At 51.5% G+C, this 22,317-nt stretch overlaps 1 protein-coding gene across 6 annotated transcripts in view; it reads right to left on the reverse strand.

The window, feature by feature from the left end:
- LOC102448900 (arf-GAP with SH3 domain, ANK repeat and PH domain-containing protein 1-like) overlaps positions 1 to 18,548 on the reverse strand; it is a 100,776-nt gene extending 82,228 nt beyond the window's left edge. For 2 of the 6 annotated variants that reach the window (XM_075901427.1, XM_075901426.1), the window contains exons 1-2: positions 18,473 to 18,546; positions 16,795 to 17,012 (exon numbers count right to left, since the gene is read on the reverse strand). In XM_075901427.1, the coding sequence (XP_075757542.1) occupies positions 16,795 to 16,932 (138 nt within the window). In that variant the 5' untranslated portion in view covers positions 16,933 to 17,012; positions 18,473 to 18,546. The other 4 variants (XM_075901428.1, XM_075901432.1, XM_075901431.1 and 1 more) reach the window with 4 other exon arrangements.
- Positions 18,549 to 22,317: the final 3,769 nt, after the last annotated feature.

Raw genomic sequence — 22,317 nt, forward strand, 5'->3', positions numbered from 1 at the left:
CCACTGCTGCCAGGGCCATGCCGGCACCACCATAATGATTGTGGCCCCAAGGCCCCAATCCTGAGTAGGACCTTGTGTATCAGTGGGAATGAAGGGAAGCGTACAATAGCTCATGAGGCCACTGAATCTGTAAGGCTTCCCCTGGGAACCTCTCCCCTTGACCCATGTAAGAGCAACAGTTCTGGCACTGGGCATTCTCCTGAGTGGCAAACAGATCCAGACAGGGATAGACCCACCTCTAGAAGACCTCTGATATGATATCCAGTCTGATGGACCACACATGGGCCTGAAAGAACCTGCTGAGCTTGTCCGCCAGAATATTGCAGGCTCCCAGAAGGTAGGTTGCCTCGAGATGGATATTCTGGGTGATACACAACTCCCACAGATGTAGGGCTTCCTCACAAAGGGGAGAGAAGCAAGCTCCACCCTGTTTGTTGAAATAATACATGGTCGCCATGCTGTCCGTCAATACTGAGACCATCCTGTTTTCCAGTTGGGGAAGGAAAGTCTGGCACGCCAACCGGACTGCCCTGAGCTCTCTGATGTGTATGTGCAAGGAACTCTCTCCAGAGGACCACACACCTTGAGTCCTGAGATTCCCCAGGTGGGCCCCCCAGCCCGTGTCCAATGTGTCCATGAACAGCTGCACTGACGGGCTCTGTCTGACAAATGGGACTCCCATGCAGACTGTCCTCTTCTGCAGCCACCAGTCCCATGAGCGGAGCATGAGCCCCAGAAGCGTGATCACCGTGTCTGGGTTGAGTGTGCTCAACAACCACCTCTGTAGGGGTCGGAGCTTCAGCCTGGCATACCTCTCCACATATGTACATGCTGCCATGTGACCCAGAAGCTTCATACATGTTCTCACTATTGTCATGGGGGACCTTTGGAGGCCCTTGATCATGGAACTCATAGTCCTGAATCTGGCCCCAGGAAGAGATGACACCCTTGCCACAGTGGAGTCCAGGTGGGCCCCCTTGGGGTTGAGCATGGATTTCTCCTTGTTTATGAGGAGGCCTAGGCTGGAGAACAATCTCCCAGGTAGGGCTCTGCGTCTAATACTTGTTTTCAGGATGACCCTCTTATCAACCGATCATCCAGGTATGGAAAAACCTGGACTCTGTGCCTCCTCAGGAAGGCTGCTACTGCAGCTATGCATTTGGTGAAGACCCTCGGGGCTGTGGAGAGGCCAAACAGTAGGACCACAAACTGGAAGTGATCCTGGCCCACCGTGAGCCTCAGAAATCTCCTGTGGGCAGGGATCACTCAGATGTGAAAGTATGCATTCTTCAAGTTGAGGGCAGCATACCAGTCTCATTTCTGGAAAAAGGGCATGATAGACCATCATGAATTTTGCCTTCTTTACAAATGAATTTAGGTTCCGTAGGTCTAGAATGGGACATAGTCCCTCTTTGGATTTGGGGATAAGGAAATAGCGGGAATAAAATCCCCTCCCCCTAACCTCCTTTACAACAGATTCGACCGCCCCCAGCTGCAGAAGCGAGGACACTTCCTGCCTCAGCAGATGCTTGTGAGACAGGTCCCTGAAAAGGGATGGGAAAGGGCGTGGGAGGGATGGAGGGAAAGGAAGGGAATGACATAACCCCATCCTATGAGGCCTAGGACCCACTGATCGGAAGTAATCCAGAACCAGGCCTGGTAGAAAAGGGAAAGCCAGCAACCAACAGGGGGTGATATGGCAGAGACTGTAACACTGTCCTCGAGTATACTGTCAAAATGAGGACTTGGGCTGCTGGCTGGAAGGTGAGGCAGACCCTCTTTCCAAGTCCAATCTCGAACCCCTGCACCTGTGGGCCATATGGCTCCCCAGGGGCCACGCCCTACCTCTAGGGGACCACATGGAAAAAATGGAACATTAGGTAAATTATGTACCTTTTTCTCCAACTAACAGCAACTATGAGGGGGCCACAGAGGTAAACGAGGCTCAGAAGGGGGCCATGAGCAAAAAAAGGTTGAGAAACATTGGGGTAGGGGGAAGGGAACGAGCCACAGACATAAAGGGAATAGCGTATCCGTGTTTTATTATTTGAAGCACCCATCTAGCTGATAGTGATAGAAATGTAGCCGTGTTAGTCTGGTGTAGCTGAAGCAAAATACAGGACTCTGTAGCACTTTAAAGACTAACAAGATGGTTTATTAGATGATGAGGTTTCGTGGGCCAGACCCACTTCCTCAGATCAAATAGTGGAAGAAAATAGTCACAACCATATATACCAAAGGATACAATTAAAAAAAAGAACACATATGAAAAGGACAAATCACATTTCAGAACAAAAGAGGGATGCGGGGGAGGGGAGGTAAATGTCTGGGAGCTAATGATATTAGAGGTGATAATTGGGGAAGCTATCTTTGTAATGGGTAAGATAACTAGAGTCTTTGTTGAGACCCCCGCGCAAAGTGTCGAATTTTAGCATGAATAACAGTTCAGAGGATTCTCTTTCAAGTGCAGTTTTAAAAGGCTTTTGAAGCAGGATGCAGGTAATTAAGTCGTTGAGATAATGTCCTTTCTGGTTGAAATGGCAAGAAACTGTTTTTTCTTTGTGATCCTGTCTGATATCTGTTTTGTGGGCATTGATCCTTTGGCGAAGTGTCTGAGACATTTGTCCAATGTACATAGCAGATGGACAGTCTCGGCACATGATAGCATAAATTATATTTCTGGATGCGCAGGAATATGTGTTCTTGATCTTATAACTCACTTGGTTAGGTCCAATAATTGTATCAGCAGAGTGAATATGTGGACAAAGCTGGCAACAGGGTTTGTTGCAAGGGAAGGTACCAGGGTTGGTTTTAGTGTGGTATGTCCTGTGGTTGTTGGTAAGAATCATCTTGAGGTTAGGTGGTTGTCTATAGGAGACTATGGGTCTGTCTCCCAGAGCCTCTTGGAGTTTAGTATCCTGTTCCAGTATAGGCTGTAGTTTATTGATAGGGTATGTCTACACTACCCTCCTAGTTCGAACTAGGAGGGTAATGTAGGCATACCGCACTTGCAAATGAAGCCCGGGATTTGAATTTCCCGGGCTTCATTTGCATAAGCAGGGAGCCACCATTTTTAAAACCCCGCTGGTTCGAACCCCGTGCAGCGTGGCTACACGGGGCTCGAACTAGGTAGTTTGAACTAGGATTCCTATTCCGATCTACCGGTACACCGAACTACCGGTACTACCAGTACCAGTAGTTCGGAATAGGAATCCTAGTTCGAACTACCTAGTTCAAGCCCCGTGTTCCATTTACTCTGCCAGGAGGGGAGTTGTGTGGAGAAAATACAACGTCCATGTCCTTGTCTGAATCAGTGGAAAATCTCTCTGGTGAGATGGTTGGTTGTGGTGCCAGGATGCCTGGAGAACAATTGGTGCTGAGAAAAGATGAATTAAATGTCGATGATACGAGCAGGTCTCATGTTGCATGTATTGTTGGGCCAGTATTGATGGTCCAGTATTGGCTGCACAGAGACAATCTGCAGTGCTGGATGAACTCTTGGCACCAAGAGCATCAGTGATGCTGTCAGTGCTATTGAGGTTGATGGCACAGAGATCATGCTTGGCACTGAGGTTGGTTGCGGTGCCAGCAAGGTGTTATTGGTGCCAGGCAGTACTGCAGGGTGGGAGGCAGGCAACTTAAAGCCTGTGGCCTAGGTGCAGGGTTTTGATGGACCCACTCTTGTGGTGGTGCAGGCAGTGCCAGACTCAACTTGTGCATCATGGATGCTAAGGTGTAGCACTCCCATTGTTCTTGGCACCAAAGGGGTTGGTGAGAGCCTTTTGGGTGCCATAGCATCCTGAGGCAAAGTAGTACTCTTTTTCATGGCCTTTTTGTCCTTATGTGCCTATGGTGTCTAAGAATCTTGCCCTAGGTCAGAGGCAGGGTGTAGAGATTTTTCTAGGAGTATGAGCTTAAGCCACAAGTCTCTACCTCGGTGAGCTCTGGTTTTTAATTTCACACACTGGGGGCACTTCAGTGATACACGTGCCTCCCCAAGACACTGTGCATGTCCATCAGACATCAGGATAGGGTCGTTGCAGGAGGAACGCCACTTACATCTTGGTGAGCTGGACATAGCACTAACAATTTAACTAACTAAGGGTGTAAATGGAGGGAGGAAAACTTTTTCTGAAAAACAAACAAACCCCAAACAAAAAAACCGAACTATTAACTCCTAATTACTAACAGGGGTAAAAACAGGGTTCAATAAGAGCATTATTTATCTCAACGCAAAACGAGGTAAGGAACACCACCGAACTCCATCTCTAGCTGGAGACAGTAGAGCGAAGGAACAGAATCTCTCTCGTCCAGCAATATATGTGGTCCAGCATGATTTCAGTTAGCCAGATGTCCACTTATAGTTGTGGCCAAGTTTCCCACAGTCCCATAAGTTTGTTTACAGTCACCAGTCCAGGCTCTCAATGTTCTGTGTGCTTATTTAGCTCCAATTTACAGAGAGAGACTCTGTGAGCTGGTTTCTGAGGAAATCTCAGAAAGAAGGCACTGTCTTTTTAAGAAACGCAGACCGTCCCTTACACTCAGGACTGGGATCTCAATCTTCATGGCTTAGGCTTCCCCTGCATTAAACCTTAAGCAGATCTGAGATAAAAAAAGCTCTTTTATACAGGATTCTAGCATCCATCCGGCCATGTAGTCCGGGGTAACCGATAGGCTTTTGATATAAGTCTGTTTTCTTAACACCACCAGTAATTAGTTACACACATTAACATAGGACAATTTATCCATGAGGCAGTCTGTCACTTCAAAGAGACATCTAGACCAGTGGTCCAAACCTTTTTGATACCAGCAATTGGCAAACCCATTCACAAACTTTTGGTGGACCAGCAATATTTGCATATTCATTACTTACATGATAACCATTATGCACGCTCTTAATTGCTTTGAGAGTCAGCGTATCCAGGCCTTGCAGGAAAAGCGGAGGATCCGAAAAGAACATACAGCGCCTGCAGTTCGCAGCTTTTTATGTGACATCTGTAATCAGCTCTGTCGATCAAGGACTGGTTTAGTTGCTCACCAAAGGCATCATAGAAGATGAGCTCCGTCGATTGATGGCTCAGTCCAAGACTTACATGATGAATATTCAAATAAAATGTTACCATTTCGCCAAAACCTCATCCCACGAGGAATAACGGGGCTGCCGACAAAGGGCTTTGATGTCGGCAGGGGACCGTCCAGACTAGCGCGCTGAGCGGACACACAGCTGATCAGCTGTTTGTCGGCTCAGCGCAGCAGCCATGTAAATGTAAATGAAGCGGCGATTATTTAAATCGCCGCTTCATTTCCCTTTGCCTACAACCCTCATCTACATGGCTCCGTCGATGGAGCCATGTAGTCGAGACACAGCCCTAGAGTCCCCCCACCCCTCCACTACCCCCCAGCTCCAGCCACTGACTCGAGTTCTCTGCACTGAACCCCCCCAATTCCAGTCTCCCATCCTCATAGCCCCCCAGTGCCAGCCCCAAGCCCTTAAAACGCCCCCTCCAGACCACCAGTGCCAGCCTTGTGTTTCCGGAGCCCCGCAGCGTCTAACCTCCCGCGCCTGCCCTCAAGCCAGCTCCCAGTTCCTAATATTAGCCCCATCCCTGGAGCCCCCCAGTGCCAATCCCCCACCCCCAGAGCCACCCTGAACTAGCCCTGCTTTCCTCACCTAGCCCTGCGCTGCCTCCCAGCCACCAGCTAAGCATTGCTGCCTGGGTCACGGCTGCCTCAAGGCTGCTGTGTCAGGCTCCGCGAGGCCCTCCTGCAGCCACAGCAAAGCGCTCTTCGGTGGCCAAGAAGAGACTCTGCCCCTGCTCTGCCAGGCCTGGTGACAGCCCAGCCCCTGACACATACATGGGCTCGGCGGTGTCTGCGGCACAAGCAACAGAGGCGCGTGCACGTTTCTGGTGGCTCGAGAGTTCCTTCTCAGGCCATTAACAGTCAGGGCCTAGAGGCACAAGGTCACTCAGCCCATGTGCGTCTTGGGTTTGTGGCACCCACCTGACAGCCAGGCAGTACTGGCTACCCTGACACCTGCTGGTTTGAGTCAGGGATCCTGGCTGCCCCCACACAACTCCAACCAGCGCTGCAGGCTTCAGCATCTCAGGACATTGGGAAGTGGCCAGACACATGGTGCAGGCTGGAGCTAGCAGCGGAGACTCCGCAGGGGAAGCCAGGGCCTGCTGGAGGAGGAGCGGAAATCGCGGACACCCAGCACGGCTCCCTGATCCTTCTCAGGATGCTTATGGCCATGAATGCTCCCTGGTCCCAAACACACCACCCGCAATGGAAAGGTCATGGAGCAGCTGCTCGCCCTGCGGCCCTGCCAGCCAGGCTGTGTGGTTCCTGCCAGAGCTGGAACTAGGGATGTTAAATTTAGTTTAGTCAACTAATTGATTAGTCGACGGCTTTTCCATTGACTAGTTTATTAGTCAGTAAGTGGGGGAGCCACAGCAGGGTTAGTTCCCAGCCCAGGAACTAACTCAGCTGCGGCTCTGCCTTTTAAATGTCCGCTCTTAATACATTTAAAAGGTTAAAACTCAGCAGGAGAGACCCAGTGCGAGCTAGGACAGCTGGTTCGCAGCTCATGCAGGGTCCTCCTTATTGCACTTCTGCTTTTTAAATGGATTAAGGGCTGGCGAGTTCTTGATATATTTAAAAAGCAGAGGTGCAGCTCCCGGGACTGGCAGGCTTGACCTTAAGGCAAGGGGAGAAAGGTGGTTGCCTTGGGCCCCGCGCTGCCTGGCACCCGCCCACCCGGCTGCTCGCTCGCTCGCTGCTCTGCTGGGAGCCGCCCAGCCACACGGTGCAGCCACCCACAACATGCCGCCTTGGGCCCCACACACTCTTTGGCCGGGACCAGCGACTGGGCACGAGCCAGAAACCAGCTGATTCCGGGCTCATACCCAGTCCCCATTATCCCCCTGCATCCTGTGGAGATGGTGCTGGGGGGGACCAGCTTTTAAGCTGGTTCCCTCCAGCACTAGCTCCTGCTCCCCCCCTTTGCTGCCTCTGACACAGGCAGTGGGGGAGGCGGGAGAGAAGGGAGAGCGATTAGTCGAGGGACTCGTCACTATCTGATAAGCTTTTGCTTATCGTATAGTCAACTAGTTGCTTACATCCCTAGCTGGAGTTGGGGTCCATAGGGACAGCCTCACCACGGCCTGGCTCCAGCCACAGCGCCACTCACCAGGAGACAATTTTTAGTATGTGCACAGCGTGCACCTTATAGGGAACGGAGCTCCCTAGTGGGGGCTCATTAGCAGGTGGGGTGTGGCCTGGCAGAGTGCCGCAGCCTGGCAGGAGGGGCTCACAGCCCACCAGTGGTTCATGGACCAGTGGTTGGGTTACTTCTAACGCCTAATGTCTGGGTTTCAATGTCAAAGCTCTAGGCTCTCTCGCACTGAGCGGCCCTAGTTATCATGCACATGCTTTTCTAACATGTCTCCACAGGCTGACTCTGGGTCAGCCAGCCTGGAAGCTACTTAGACGACTGAGGAGGGATATGAAGGAGGTGTGGAGAAAGTGTTACACTTAACACACAAACAAGGGGTGCAGAGGAGGAGAGGTCACCCAATGAAATTAACAGGCATCAAGGCAACAAACATAAATAGTATTTCACATGAAACAGTCAACTTGTGGAACTTTTTGCCAGGGGATGTTGGGAAGGCCAAAAGTATAACTGGTTAAAAAAAGAAAGAGACAGGGCCATCAAAGGCAATTCGTCAAGCTGGTCAGGGATGCAACCTCATGCTCTAGGTGTCCCTAAAGCTCTGAGTGCCAGAAGCAGGGACTGGATGATGCATGGGTCATTTCAGAACTGTGCTATTCTCTCCCTCTGAAGCAGCTAACACCAGCCACTATCAGAAGACAGGATCCTGGGGCTGTGTGGACCATGAATCTGACCCACTATGGCCATCCTTATGAGGTGCAGTATTCTCACAGGACAGAGTCCTGCTCTGTGAAGCTGCAAGACTCAAACCACAACGCTGGCACCATCTCACAGACCCCTCTCCAATGCCCTGTTTGTGTAAACAGGGCCTGTAGCTATTTGTCATCACCCTTGGTTCCAGAGAAGTTGTCTTCCTTGAAACTTTGGGGGAACATGCCCTCAATGCCAAGGTAGAAAGGGTGGGAAGGCTCTGGCTATTTGTCAGATCACTTATGTCTGTCTCTGATTCTGCCTTCAGATTTTAGATATCAAGGCCAGATAGGACCATGGTGATAGCCTACTCTGACCTCCTCCAGAACACAGACCAGAGAACATTTCCCTAGCCCAGTGCATACATTGTAGAAAACCATCCCGCAGTAGGTTGCTCCAGTGGTCAATTACCTCAGTGTTCAAAATCTGCACCTTATTTTCACTTGTTAAACTTCACTTTCGAGTCACTGGATTTTTGCTCTGCTTTTTCTGCTGGATGAAACAGCTGGCAGAATTGTGTCTGGGTAGGTGCTGATAGCCCATGATCAAGTTTCCACTTAACTTTCTCCTTGAGAAGCTAAACAGAGGGAGCTCTTTATGTACCTCACTATATACCAGGGTTTCTAGACCATAAGTCGTTCTTGTAGCTCTTTTCTGCAACAGTCCCATTTTTTTCAATATCCTGTTTATAGTGTGGACACAGAACTGGCTGCTGTATCCAGGAACTGTGACCATCAATCTGTATGAAGATAACATCACCTCCCCACCCTCACTCAAGATTCCTGCATTTATACTGCCAAGGGTCATGTCTGCTCTCCAAGTCACAGGGTCACACGGGGAGCTGGGTTTTTTGTTTTCTGCTTTGACTGCTCAGTCTTTTTCAGAACACAATCTCCAGCCCATACGTGAAGTCAGCATTCTCTGTTCCTACATATAGCTACAGCTAAATGAACATTTATTACACACCTTGTTCTGAGTTCTATACACGCATGCCCAGTATGATCTTGGGCAAGCCACTTCCCTTTGTCCATCTCAACTTTCCCCTGCTTGCCCCCCAAGGACTATGATCCTCTCATGCCCACATAAGGATTGTGCAAGAAAAGTGCTCTGCTGTTTAGTACAGCTACGTGTTAATGTACACAGTTGGGAACAAAGAGGGAGGCTGCACTTCTAGGGTGGGTGACTCTGCTGTCAGGGTAGAGATCTGGGGGTTGTGGTGAATATGCATTCCCAGTGAGACTCAGACCAACAAGGCGCATGTAGCCCTGGGATCGAGAAAGAGGGGAGTGAGATTATTTTCCTCTGTATTTGGCTTTGGTGCAACTGCAGCTGCAAAATGGGGTCTAGCTCTGGTATTCACAGTTCAAGAAAGATGTTGAAAAATGGGTGAGGGTTCAGAGAAGGGTTAGAAAACCTGCCTGGCAGTGATAGACTCCAGGAGTTCTAGCTAGCTAGTTTAACGAAGAGAAGGCGGAGGGCTGAGTGGGTTACACTCTATCAGTTCATACACGGGGAACAAACATTTAACCACCAGCTCTTCACTCCAGCAGTGAAAGGTGCAGCACAATCCAATGGCTGGAAATTGAAGCTAGACAAATTCAGGCTAGAAATAAAGTATAATTTTTTGACAGTGAGAGTAATTAACCAGGGAAACAATTTCCCAATTACTGTGATAGATTCTCCATCATTGATACTTTTACAATACAGATTGGATGGTTTTCTACAAGATGTTCTGTGTTACACAGGTCAGTCTAGGTGATCACAGTTGTCCCTTCTGGTCATAGGATCTATGGGTCTACTCTGGAGAATGAATGTTATTTAAATAACAGGCTCCATGTCAAGTACCATCTGTGCAACACCTCTCCCCCACAACCTTCTCATCACTGTACTTCAATTTGTATTGGGCACCAGAGTGCGAGGTTCACATCTAAAAATGTACATTCCCATTCAGCCCAGTGGCCACATTATCAGTCCTCTCCACAATACTACTTTAGTACCTCCAGCAAAACCAGAAAAGTGATTAGTCACCTTTCTGACCTTCCTAAGGTAAAAAGAAGCTGCAAAAATCATGTTAAAGCAAAAACCAGCACTTTCCAGCTATCATATACCATAAAGCAGCACAGAAGGGAACAACCCCACTGGAGTTCTAGTTACCATGTATTTCCTACTGTCTGCACAGACCTAGGCATGGGCTCTGTAGTAAACAGCATTTTCTGTAACCACAATTTCCTGATGTAGCAACTCTGTTTTAAATGAAAGATTCTGGATTTGGATAGCAGTACAGGGAGTGACAGTTGAGAATGAAGCAACATACAGAAATTGTGCCATATCCCTTCTTAGTCAGCAAGTTCAATACCACTGGAAATGGGTAAGAAGGTGAGAATGAGCTCCAGGGAGCCCAGACAGGAAGAATGGGCTGCAGACTCAAGGCATGCACAGCTACTGGGAGTGCTAGCCAGTGTTTTCTTAACATTTTTTATAAATACGGTGTGTGCCTCAGTTTCTCTGTACTGCACATTTACCTAAATGGATGGAAGAGTGGGTTAATATTTGTATAGATCCAGAAGTCCAGGCTTGAATGTTTCCTGACTGCTTGGGCCTAGACAATGGCTGGACACTTTGGCTGGGAGAGGGGTGGGTTCACGTCTGCAAGAAGCCAGCCAGTTAAAATTATACAATCATAGAATTATAGGGTAGGAAGAGACCTCAGGAGGTCATCAAGTCCAACCCCCTGTTAGATAACCCCTGGACCAACCCCAACTAAATCATCCCAGCCAGGGGTCTGTCAAGCTGGGCCTTAAAAACCCCTAGTGATGGAGATTCCAACCCCGCTCTAGTTAGCACATTCCAGTGCTTCACCACCCTCCTTGTGAACTAGTTTCTAATAGTCAACTTAGACCCTCCCTCCACTGCAACTTGAGACCATTAGCTGAGAAAGATCAGGGAGTTGTGGGCAATCACAACCTCAACATGAGTCAGTAATACAATACTGTTTGGAAAAAGAATGCAATTTTAGGTTGCATTAATAGAAGCCTAGAGTCAAAGTCATGGGAGGTGATTGTACCACTCTGTTGGTGCCAGTTAGGTCTTAGCTGGAGTTGAGTGCCAAAGATGATCAAAGGGATAGTACATAAGCCACATGAATGAAGACTGATGGAAGTGGGTATGTTTATGTTGGAAAAAGAGGCGATTAAAGAGGGACATGATAGTGGTTTCATAGAATACTAGGACTGGAAGGGACCTCGAGAGGTCATTGAGTCCAGTTCTCTGCCCACATGGCAGAACCCAGTACTGTCTAGACCCTCCCCAATAGACATTTATCTAACCTGCTCTTCAATATCTCCAGAGATGGAGATTCCACAACCTCCCTGGGCAATTTATTCCAGTGTTAAACCACCCAAACAGTTCAGAACCTTTTCCTAATGTCCAACCTAAACCTCCCTTGCTGCAGTTTAAGCCCATTGCTTCTTGTTCTATCCCCAGAGGCCAGGAAGAACAAGTTTTTTCCCTCCTCCTTGTGACACCCTTTTAGATACCTGAAAACTGCTCTCATGTCCGCTCTCAATCTTCTCTTTTCCAAACTAAACAAGCCCGATTCTTTCAGTCTTCCTTCATAGATCATGTTTTCTAGACTAGGGGTCTCCAACCTTTTTATGCCCAAGATCACTTTTTAAATGTCAGAACAAGCCTAGATCTACCCCATCCTTCCCCCAAGACTCCACCCCTTTCTTGAAGCCCCGCTCTCTCTGTTCTCCTCCTCTCCATCACTTGCTATCCCTGGCCCTCATACACTCTCAGGCTATGGCTACACTGCTGCTTTTTTTAAAAATTCTGCAGGGAGAGGTTTTTCCAACATTTGGCCTGTCTAGACTGGGCCAATTGTCAGAAAAACCCTCTTCTTACAGAAGCCCCCTTATTCCTCGTGGAATGGGGAATACAGAGGTTGCCGAAAGAGCGTGTTTGCTTTTCTGCTAAAAAAAGGGGGAAGAACAAACACATCCCTGGATTCAGAAGAGTTCTTCTGGGATACCTCTGAAAAAAACTCCTGCAGTCCGTACCCTCACTGGGTTGAGACAGGAGGTGTGGGCTCTGGGGTGGGAATGAGGGATTTGTGTGTGGGAAGGGGTGAGAGGTGCAAGCTTTGGGAGGGAATTTGGATGCAGGAGGAGGTGGAGAAGGTGATGCTGGCTTGGGGAGGAGGCTTCGGCCTGAGGAGTGTTGGGGTCCGGTGAAGTGTTGGGGTACTGAGCAAGCCACAGGCTTGTGGATGTGAGGGTGCAGGATTTTGGGTTGGGGTATATAAAGGGCTCAGGGCAGGGAGGCTGGGAGTATGATGGGCTCAGGACACAGATATGTGGTGTGTGGATGGTGCAGAAGTGTTGTGGCAGAAGACTGAGGATGTGGGGGGTGCAGGAGTTTGGGGATGAGAGGCTCAGGACAGGGGGTTCCAGTGTACAATAAGCTCAGATTTGGGGCTGAGGGTGTTACAGGAGTGTTACTATTCTGCAGCCAGATGAGGGTTTGTTGGCCGGACTTCATTTTTAAATAAAATTTGTCAAACATAAAGTTTCAGCATTGTCTTTACTTATGAGAGGGGCGGGGAACCTGTTTTGAGTCAGGGATCATTGACCCCAGAAAAGTCAGTTGGGGCCACACAGGTGAGATGCCCCAAAAAAACAACCAACCATCACACCACCCTGCTCCAAAACCCCCCAAGCCTCATCACTGTGGCCCCAACTGTGCTGATGGGAGCAGGGGACAGAGTACTGGGGAAGGGTGGTTAGGACGGGGTTCCAGTGGGGGCAGGTGCCAGTGGGTGCTGAAGCAGGGGACAGGATGTTGGTGGGGGTAGGGAACAGGCTGATGGGGCAGGTAGCAGGCTGCCAGTGGGTGCTGTGGCAGGGTGTTGGTGGGGGTAGGGGACAGGCTGATGGGGCAGGTAGCAGGCTGCCAGTGGGTGCTGTGGCAGGGGACAGGGTGTTGGTGGGGGTAGGGGACAGGCTGATGGGGCAGGTAGCAGGCTGCCAGTGGGTGCTGTGGCAGGGGACAGGATGTTGGTGGGGGTAGAGAACAGGCTGATGGGGCAGGTAGCAGGCTGCCAGTGGGTGCTGTGGCAGGGGACAGGATGTTGGTGGGGGTAGAGAACAGGCTGATGGGGCAGGTAGCAGGCTGCCAGTGGGTGCTGTGGCAGGGGACAGGATGTTGGTGGGGGTAGAGAACAGGCTGATGGGGCAGGTAGCAGGCTGCCAGTGGGTGCTGAAGCAGGGGACAGGATGTTGGTGGGGGTAGGGGACAGGCTGATGGGGCAGGTAGCAGGCTGCCAGTGGGTGCTGTGGCAGGGGACAGGATGTTGGTGGGGGTAGAGAACAGGCTGATGGGGCAGGTAGCAGGCTGCCAGTGGGTGCTGAAGCAGGGGACAGGATGTTGGTGGGGGTAGAGAACAGGCTGATGGGGCAGGTAGCAGGCTGCCAGTGGGTGCTGAAGCAGGGGACAGGATGTTGGTGGGGGTAGAGAACAGGCTGATGGGGCAGGTAGCAGGCTGCCAGTGGGTGCTGAAGCAGGGGACAGGATGTTGGTGGGGGTAGGGGACAGGCTGATGGGGCAGGTAGCAGGCTGCCAGTGGGTGCTGTGGCAGGGGACAGGATGTTGGTGGGGGTAGAGAACAGGCTGATGGGGCAGGTAGCAGGCTGCCAGTGGGTGCTGAAGCAGGGGACAGGATGTTGGTGGGGGTAGAGAACAGGCTGATGGGGCAGGTAGCAGGCTGCCAGTGGGTGCTGTGGCAGGGGACAGGATGTTGGTGGGGGTAGGGGACAGGCTGATGGGGCAGGTAGCAGGCTGCCAGTGGGTGCTGAAGCAGGGGACAGGGTGTTGGTGGGGGTAGGGGACAGGCTGATGGGGCAGGTAGCAGGCTGCCAGTGGGTGCTGTGGCAGGGGACAGGATGTTGGTGGGGGTAGAGAACAGGCTGATGGGGCAGGTAGCAGGCTGCCAGTGGGTGCTGTGGCAGGGGACAGGATGTTGGTGGGGGTAGAGAACAGGCTGATGGGGCAGGTAGCAGGCTGCCAGTGGGTGCTGAGGCAGGGGACAAGATGTTGGTGGGGGTAGGGGACAGGCTGATGGGGCAGGTAGCAGGCTGCCAGTGGGTGCTGTGGCAGGGGACAGGGTGTTGGTGGGGGTAGGGGACAGGCTGATGGGGCAGGTAGCAGGCTGCCAGTGGGTGCTGTGGCAGGGGACAGGGTGTTGGTGGGGGTAGGGGACAGGCTGATGGGGCAGGTAGCAGGCTGCCAGTGGGTGCTGTGGCAGGGGACAGGGTGTTGGTGGGGGTAGGGGACAGGCTGATGGGGCAGGTAGCAGGCTGCCAGTGGGTGCTGTGGCAGGGGACAGGGTGTTGGTGGGGGCAGGGAACAGGGAATCCCTGGCACTTGTCTCCTCTGAGGACTGCTCCCCCCATCCCCCCACAGGGGAAGCAGGTCTCGGCACTTGCCTGCTCCGGGGACTCCTACTCCCTCCTTCTCACAAAGGAAGCTCGTCCTGGCACTTGCCTGCTCCAGGGATTTCTATCACTGCTCCCCCCCCACCACCGTCCCTGGCGCACACCTCCTCGAGGGAGTACTACCCCATCCCCGTCCCCCATCGCACAGGAAGTCCCCGGCACGCCACAGATCTTGGTCTGGTACCGCGCCGGCTGTTTGGTGAGGGGGAGCAGCCAGTGCACTCCCTGAAACCCTGGAAGTGGCGTGCAGCCGTGGCACTTCCGTCCACCCTGCAGGAAGCCGGCACTACCTCCATTGTCGCTGAAGGTAGGCAGTGGGGAAAAATGGGGGGACCCCAAATGCCTCGCGGTCGACAGGTCGGTGACCACGGCTCCAGACCTTTAATCATTCTTGTTGCTCTTCTCTGGACCTTCTCCAATTTCTCCACATCTTTCTTGAAATGCGGTGCCCAGAACTGGACACAATACTCCAACTGAGGCCTAACCAGCGCAGAGTAGAGCGGAAGAATGACTTCTCCTGTCTTGCTCACAACACACCTGTTAATGCTTCCTAGAATCATGTTTGCTTTTTTTGCAACAGCGTCATACTGTTGACTCCTATTTAGCTTGTGGTCCACTATAACCCCTAGATCCCTTTGTGCCGTACTCCTTCCCAGACAGTCACTTCCCATTCTGTATGTGTGAAACTGATTGTTCCTTCCTAAGTGGAGCACTTTGCATTTATCCTTATTTCAAATACTTGAAAGGGTGCAATAAAAAAGATGGAGAAAAGTTTCTCTCTCTGGACATAGAGGGCAGGACAAGAAGCAGTGGGTTTAAACTACAGCACAGCAGATTCAGATTGAATCTTAGGAAAAAATAGTAGGACAATGGAACAGATGCCTAGAGAAGTTGTGGAAGCTCCTTTGCTGGAGGTTTTCGAAAGAAGGCTGGACAGCCATCTATTTGGGATGGTTTAGACACAGCAAATCCTGCATCTTTGCAGGGGGTTCTACTAACTAGATCAGGGCTACTCAACTTTGGAAGCTCTGGGGGCCACAAATGATACCCACAGCATATGCCGAGGGCTGCAACTTAAGCGCAGCTGCATATATATGCAATTATTTATGCAAATATATTCAACTAGATCCTTTCACAGTGATGGGCACAATTACAAAGATTAAGGCAAGACTGCACAACACACAGGCCCCATTGAAGTCAGTTCTGCTGATAATAATAAAATTCAGTATTTACCCAATTTCCACCCATATGACAGCACTTTTAATGAGCAATGACAGTTCAGCAACTTAACTACTAAAACACATCTCTACAGAAGACCATTCTATTGATTACTTTTTAACAAATCAAACAAAAACTATCAATACAATATTTACAGAAATAGCCCCTCTCCTACCCTAATGTCAGGCACCCCAGCCCACCACTTTATCCCAATGCACCCTCTCCTTCCCCAGAGCCAGGCACCCCAAGATCCCCCAAACCAAATCCCTCTCCCACAGACCCAGGCACTGGAGATATGGGACACCCTACCTTTAAAGTGGCTGCTTCTGCCGCCCGGCCCAGCCACCTTGGAGACTTGATTGTAGTTTGCATGTGGCCTGCCAGGCGCTCCCAGCTCACCGTAATGCGTGATGTTGTGGGCTCCGCTCCCACCCAGCCCGGTGCTCCCCCTCATGTGGTGCCCGGGGGCAACTGTCCCCCTCCTCCCTACACCTCTGCTCGTGCACACGCAGCTGTAGCTTTTATCAGAGCCGTGCTGAACGGCTCTGCTTGTGGGGAGGCTCCACCGACTCTTGCTGCCCCTCTCCCCTGCCAGCCGGTAGCAATGAGGCAGGTAGGCGGCCTGGGAAGTGGCTCAAGGCACCGTGGGCCGCATGCAAAGGGGCCTCAGGCTGCATGATGAGTAGCCTTGAACTAGATGATCCCAGCAATCCAGTCAAACCCTATGATTCTACATCTCTGAGAAGAAAAGCTCTTAGAAAACGTCTCTGTTAAATAAAAAGACACAGCCTTTACCACAGTGATGTGACTACCTCTAGTCTCATCTTCCCTGTATCCAACTTTAATTGCATCCATTGTTCTAGTCTAGGCAGTGCCGGACACAAGGCCAGGATATTCAGTTTAGGCCTTACTGTGGAAAACTTAGTGGGGGAAGCAGCAAGTTGATGCAAGCAGATTGTGGAAGAGGAAGTCAAGGTCTGAAGGGTGGGGAGGTACGAGATGGCTGGGGACAGCGGCTGATAAAGTGCAGGAATAAGCCGAGGCCTGGCAGACCCCACCAGCTATTTAAGCTTCAAGCCAGCAGAGGGCAGGGAAGTGGGACCCTTGCACACCTTCCCCGGCTCCAGCCCACGGGCCGCAGAACTGCCCCAGCCTCCTTACCTCCTCCAGGCTGCAAATGGTGCCTCGGCACTTGCCCATGTGGCTGGTGAAAGAGGAGGTGGTTGGGGAGCTCAGGTCCTCCAGAGTCTGGGAGATGAAGTCTTGGACAGAGATGAGCTCTGGCATCCTGACAGGCATGTGCAGGGTGCTGCAGGAGGGTGGTAAGGGCTGTCCAGCAGGAGTGGAGTGTCTGGCTCCAGGAAGGGGAACTGCTGAGACTGTAAGGAAGTGGCTAGGGCAGCTGCTTTGTGCAGGGAGAGTGAAAGACACACAAGAGCAAATCTGCTGGCCCACCCCAGCCTCATGCCAGAGCTGTCACCTTGCCCTACCCCACCATCCCCACAGCCCGGCGCTGCTCCCAACCCACATCCCCGAGACATACTCACCCATGGAGCTGTCCTATGATCCCCCATCAGAGTCATGCATTACCCAGAGCTTTCCTCTCCCAGCACCCTCATTCATCCACACATATACACCAAGGGCCTGCCCCCCCTTTCTGACTCAACCACCACCCCAGGCTGCCCCCATATCCAATCCCTTCCAAGATACCCTCTGCTCCCCAAAGGGCTACCTGTGACCCCCATCCTTACTCAGACATACACCTGCCTTCACAGCCCAATTCTTTCCAGACACCCCACATAGATATGCTACCCCCATCATACCCTAGAGATGCCCCCAATCCCCTCCAACCCAAAGTGCCCCCCAGCCATCCAAGATACCCCTGAAGCTACCCCCATCCCATCCCAGGCATCCTGCACAGAGCTGCCTCCTGACACACAAAAAAACAAGATGCCCTCCATCCCATCCTATATACACACAGCCCAGGAAGTGTCCCCTCAGCCCAGACCCCCCCCCAGAACTGCCACCTACACCTCCCAGCCCTGCCCCCCCCCACACACACACTGGCCCCTCCATCCTAGACACACATCCCCTGACAGCAGCCCACTGACCCATCCCTTCACAGATAGACCAGGCTGCCCTCCCAGTCAGACTCACTGAACTGTTCTTTCCTCCTACCCAGTTCTGTCCTCCATACCAGACACCACATGACAGGGTGGACTAGGCCCTGAGGCCCCTGCTGGAGGCTTTATGACCCCACTAAAACATGCCCAGAAAAGGGCCCAGAGCAGTTGTGTGGAAAGCAGCCCAGCAGGCTGATATAAGAGGGCAGGACCAGTGCAGTGGTTCCTTGCTAGAGCTGGGGGACTCTGAGCAGTGCTTGGGTTGCCTGCTGGGAATGCATCAGGCCAGGCCCTGAGGGAAGAGAGAAAATGTGCTGGAGTAGGTGTGGGCAATAATTTTTGATTGGGGGGGACCACGCCAAGATTTTGGAAAGTGGACAAGGGCTGCTCTCTTCCATGATATTAATGAAGATGTGGGGTCTGGAATGGAGGTTGGGTGCAGAAGGGAGCTTGGGGTAAGGGACTGGGGTGCAGGAGAGAGACGAGTCTGGGAGGGAGTTAGGGTGAAGCAGGCGGTTGTGACTAGGGCAGGGGACTGGAGTGCAGGGGTCTGGGATGTGACCTAGGGTAGGAGGGGATTGTGATCTGGGGTAGGAGTTTGGGGTGCCAGATCTGGGAGGGGGCATGGGTGTAAGAGAAGGACAGAGGGTTTGGGTATGTTGGGGGGGGGGGGAAGGGCCAGGATGCCAGAAGCAGGCTGTGGACAAGAGACTTACTTGTCAGCTGCCAAACTAGCCTGCCTGCCTGCAGAGCTTTAAAATATTTCCCAGCTAGCCTGCCTGCCTCTCCCGGGCTCATGAATAACTGAGCCCAGGAGAGGGGGCGTGATCCTTCTTAGCTGCCTGTTATTCTAACAAGCAGCTCGCATTGGCTGGTTTCTGCCAGAAACTGGCCAATAGGTATGTGCTGGAAGGCAGGGTGGCTCCTAAAACTTCCCCCCTCCCCTCCAGTTTCAAAACAGAACCGGAGCCCTTTTCTGTACAGCGTGGTGGGGCTGCGGGGCAAGCAGGGGAGACTGCTGCCTCTGCAAGCCGGATCTGGTGGCTTGGCGGGCCGTATTTTGCCCAGGCCTGCAGTAGAGAGATCCTCCAAGCAGGCTAGAGTGGTTGCAGGGGAAGCAGCCAATCAGGGCAAAGGCCATATAAAAGGAACTGCAGAACAGAGCAGAAGTTAGTTGCTGCGAGCAGCTCAAGGAGTGAAGAATGGATGACTGGCAGTTCCGCAGTGAACTCAGTGGAGAGCTCACAGCAAACAGAACAGAGCCCTGAGATAAGGGTGAAGATGGTGCAGGGCTATGAGGAAATGGCCCAGGAACTTAGCGCACAGCAGACATCTGTGATCTACAAGGTCCCTGGGCTGGGACCTGAAGTTGAGGGGAGCAGGTCACCTCCCAAACCCTCATCAGTCACTGGAGGAAGTGGCCTGGATCTTGAAGTATCCTGAGGATGGGAGGGGAGAAATTAGACTATTGTGACCCAGCTAAAGGGTTTGAGCTAGAAAGGCCTGAGAGGAAGAAGCCCTGGGGCACTGCTCTATTTCAGAGTGGGAATAAACTAAGGGATATTAGAGGGCACTGAGAGAGGCCCCTATTGGACTTGTACCCTGGAAGAGGGTTGTTTTATTTCACACAGACTGTGGGTGATTCAGCCGGAGGACTGAAACACCAAAGACCACCATAAACAATAAGTGCAGACATGCACACTCAGCCACAGGGTGCTTGTGAGAGGTGAGTGCAATCCTGTTACCGTATCATTAAATAAAAGGTAGTTTTGTAAAAATAAAATGCAAAACTGCTGGAAAAGATTGAAATATGTTTTGACATAGAAAGGAACTGAATCTCTCCCTCTTCCTGCCAGTCCAAGGTTGGTGCATGCCCAATGGCAGGAGTCAGATCTTTCACACACATTATTTGAACCTTCAGACCCACTAGTTCCCAGGGAGACCGGGGAATTGCTTGATTCACACAAGAGCAACGGGGGAGGAACCATGCTTAATCTTTTGGATAGGTGATCATGACTTTCCATAACATAGTTTTCAGGGCTCATTGGAAGGTCTTGTTACCCAAAAATTCCCACTGGAGACCACTCAGGGTTACACTAGTATGAATTATTGATTGAGGAATTAACACTCCACTAAATGCACTATATGGTTAAAGTAAAGATGACAGAGCTGCCACTAAAGGTTTAAACTAAAGGGGAACTAGTTCTCTCTCTCACACACACACATTCCCCTTCATTCATTCACACACATTCATTCCTGCCCTCAGACACTCGCACACTTACACAGGTATATGAGTTGCAGAAGGAGCCAAGGCATGTTGATTTTGGAGGGTCAGTCTGCTGATCATGGCTGGGGAGCTGGTCAGGAAAGAGAGCTTCTGCCACATGCTCTCTCCTTTTATTGCCTCTGTACAACTCCTGTGACTTATCCATATTAGTCACTAGGGGTATGTCTACACTACATAGTTAATTCGAACTAACGGACATTAGTTCGAATTAACTTTGATAGGCGCTACACTAGTGCCCTGCTAGTTCGAACTTAATTCGAACTAGCGGAGCGCTTAGTTCGAACTAGGTAAACCTCATTCCACGAGGACTAAGCCTAGTTCAAACTTACTAGTTCGAATTAAGGGCTGTGTAGCCCCTTAATTTGAACTAGTGGGAGGCTAGCCCTCCCCAGCTTTCCCTGGTGGCCACTCTGGCCAACACCAGGGAAACTCTTATGCCCCCCTCCCGGCCCCAGACTTCTTAAAGGGGCACGGGCTGGTTACGGTGCCCGTGCCAGGTTCAAGCCTGCCAGCACCCAGCTAGCAGACCCTGCACCTGGCACGGCTCGAGCCAGCCACCCGATGCCCCCCAGCCCTCCCCCTCTTCCTGAGACCAGGCTGGCGGCTCCCAGGAGCTTGCCCGGGACCGCAAGAGGTGGGCACCCACCTGGTCTAGTGCGGACATCGTGGACCTCGTCCACGACCTCCACACTAGGCACAGGAAAGTGGCCGTCTAGGGCACAAGAGCTGCCAGCCTGGCCACCCAGGAGCAGGTGTGCATGAAAATCAAGGTGGTCCACTGAGACCCCCGACCCTGAGCTTACAATGGCCGTACTGGGTCAGACCAAAGGTCCATCTAGCCCAGTAGCCTGTCTGCCGACAGCGGCCAACCCTAGGGACCCTGGAGAGGATGGACCAAAGACAGTGACCAAGCCATTTGTCACGTGCCATCCCTCTCCAGCCTTCCACAAACTTTGGGCAGGGACACCACTCCTACCCCCTGGCTAATACCACTCCATGGACCCAACCTCCATCACTTTATCTCACTTCTCTTTAAACTCTGTTCTAGTTCTAGCCTTCACAGCCTCCTGCAGCAAGGAGTTCCATAGGTTGACTCTTTGCTTTGTGAAGAACAACTTTCTGTTGTTAGTTTGAAGCCTGCTACCCATTCCTTTCCTTTGGTGTCCTCTAGTCCTTCTATTATGGGAACTAATGAAGAACTTTTCTTTATGCACCCTCTCCACACCACTCATGCTTTTATAGACCTCTGTCATATCTCCCCTCAGCCTCCTCTTTTCTAAGCTGAAAAGTTCCAGTCTCTAGCCTCTCTTCATATGGGACCTGTTCCAAACCCCTGATCATGGTAGTTGCCCTCCCCTCTCCCCCCTTTCTCTTCCCCTCTCCCACCTCCTTTTCCCAGTCTCCCCCAGTTTTGTTCAATAAAGAGAGTTTCTATTTTTGACCACACCTGTCCTTTATTTTGTACATCAGGAAGGGGGGCTAGGGAGGGGTAAGTGGAAGGAGGTGAGGGAGGAATGGGGTATGAGCCCCCAATGGGGAGGACTGGGCTGGCTCTGCGGGCTCCTCGGGGTGGAAGCTCTCCTGAAGCCCCTTGATTGACCCCCCCCCCGGATGGCAGCCTGCAGCAAGTGCAGCCGGTCTGATGGCCGAGTGCTGTGATGTGCCGAGTGTGGGCACTCAGGGCACTCCAACTGCTTTGCAAGCGGGGAACCCCTGAGAACTGTCTGTCCGGGGTGGGGGTCGGGTCCCTTTAAGCACAGCCCTCGGCTAGCCTGAGACAGCAGCTCCACGCTCTAAGTCCTAACCTGATGCCCTGCCGGCACTGCTTCCGGCCATCCTTAACCTCGGTTCAGGGTCCACTCAGTGTGGACATGCTAGTTCGAATTAGCAAAACGCTAATTCGAACTAGTTTTTAAGTCTGGATGTGCTAATTCAAATTAGTTAGTTCGAATTAGTGCTGTAGTGTAGACATACCCTAGGGAGCATGCCCAGACTTACCTTGATCAAGGTCTCAGAGCAGCAGTGTCTCCTTGATTGGTCTGATGACTCACCACATGGCTCAACATGCTCAGCCTTGCAGTTTGTAATCCCAAACACACAATAGTCTCCACTCACACACCCACATTCATATCTCAGGGGAGAATGAAGTTTAGAGCAAGTTACAAGCAGAGTGGATGAAAGTTACAAAAAGTTACAAAGTTGCAAGTTTTTACAAAGATTACAAGGAGTTGCAGAGTTTAAAAGGCAATGAAACTGAACCAATTACAACACTTC

Source organism: Pelodiscus sinensis, chromosome 18 (assembly GCF_049634645.1).
Source record: "Pelodiscus sinensis isolate JC-2024 chromosome 18, ASM4963464v1, whole genome shotgun sequence".
In the NCBI taxonomy this organism is placed as follows: domain Eukaryota; kingdom Metazoa; phylum Chordata; order Testudines; family Trionychidae; genus Pelodiscus; species Pelodiscus sinensis.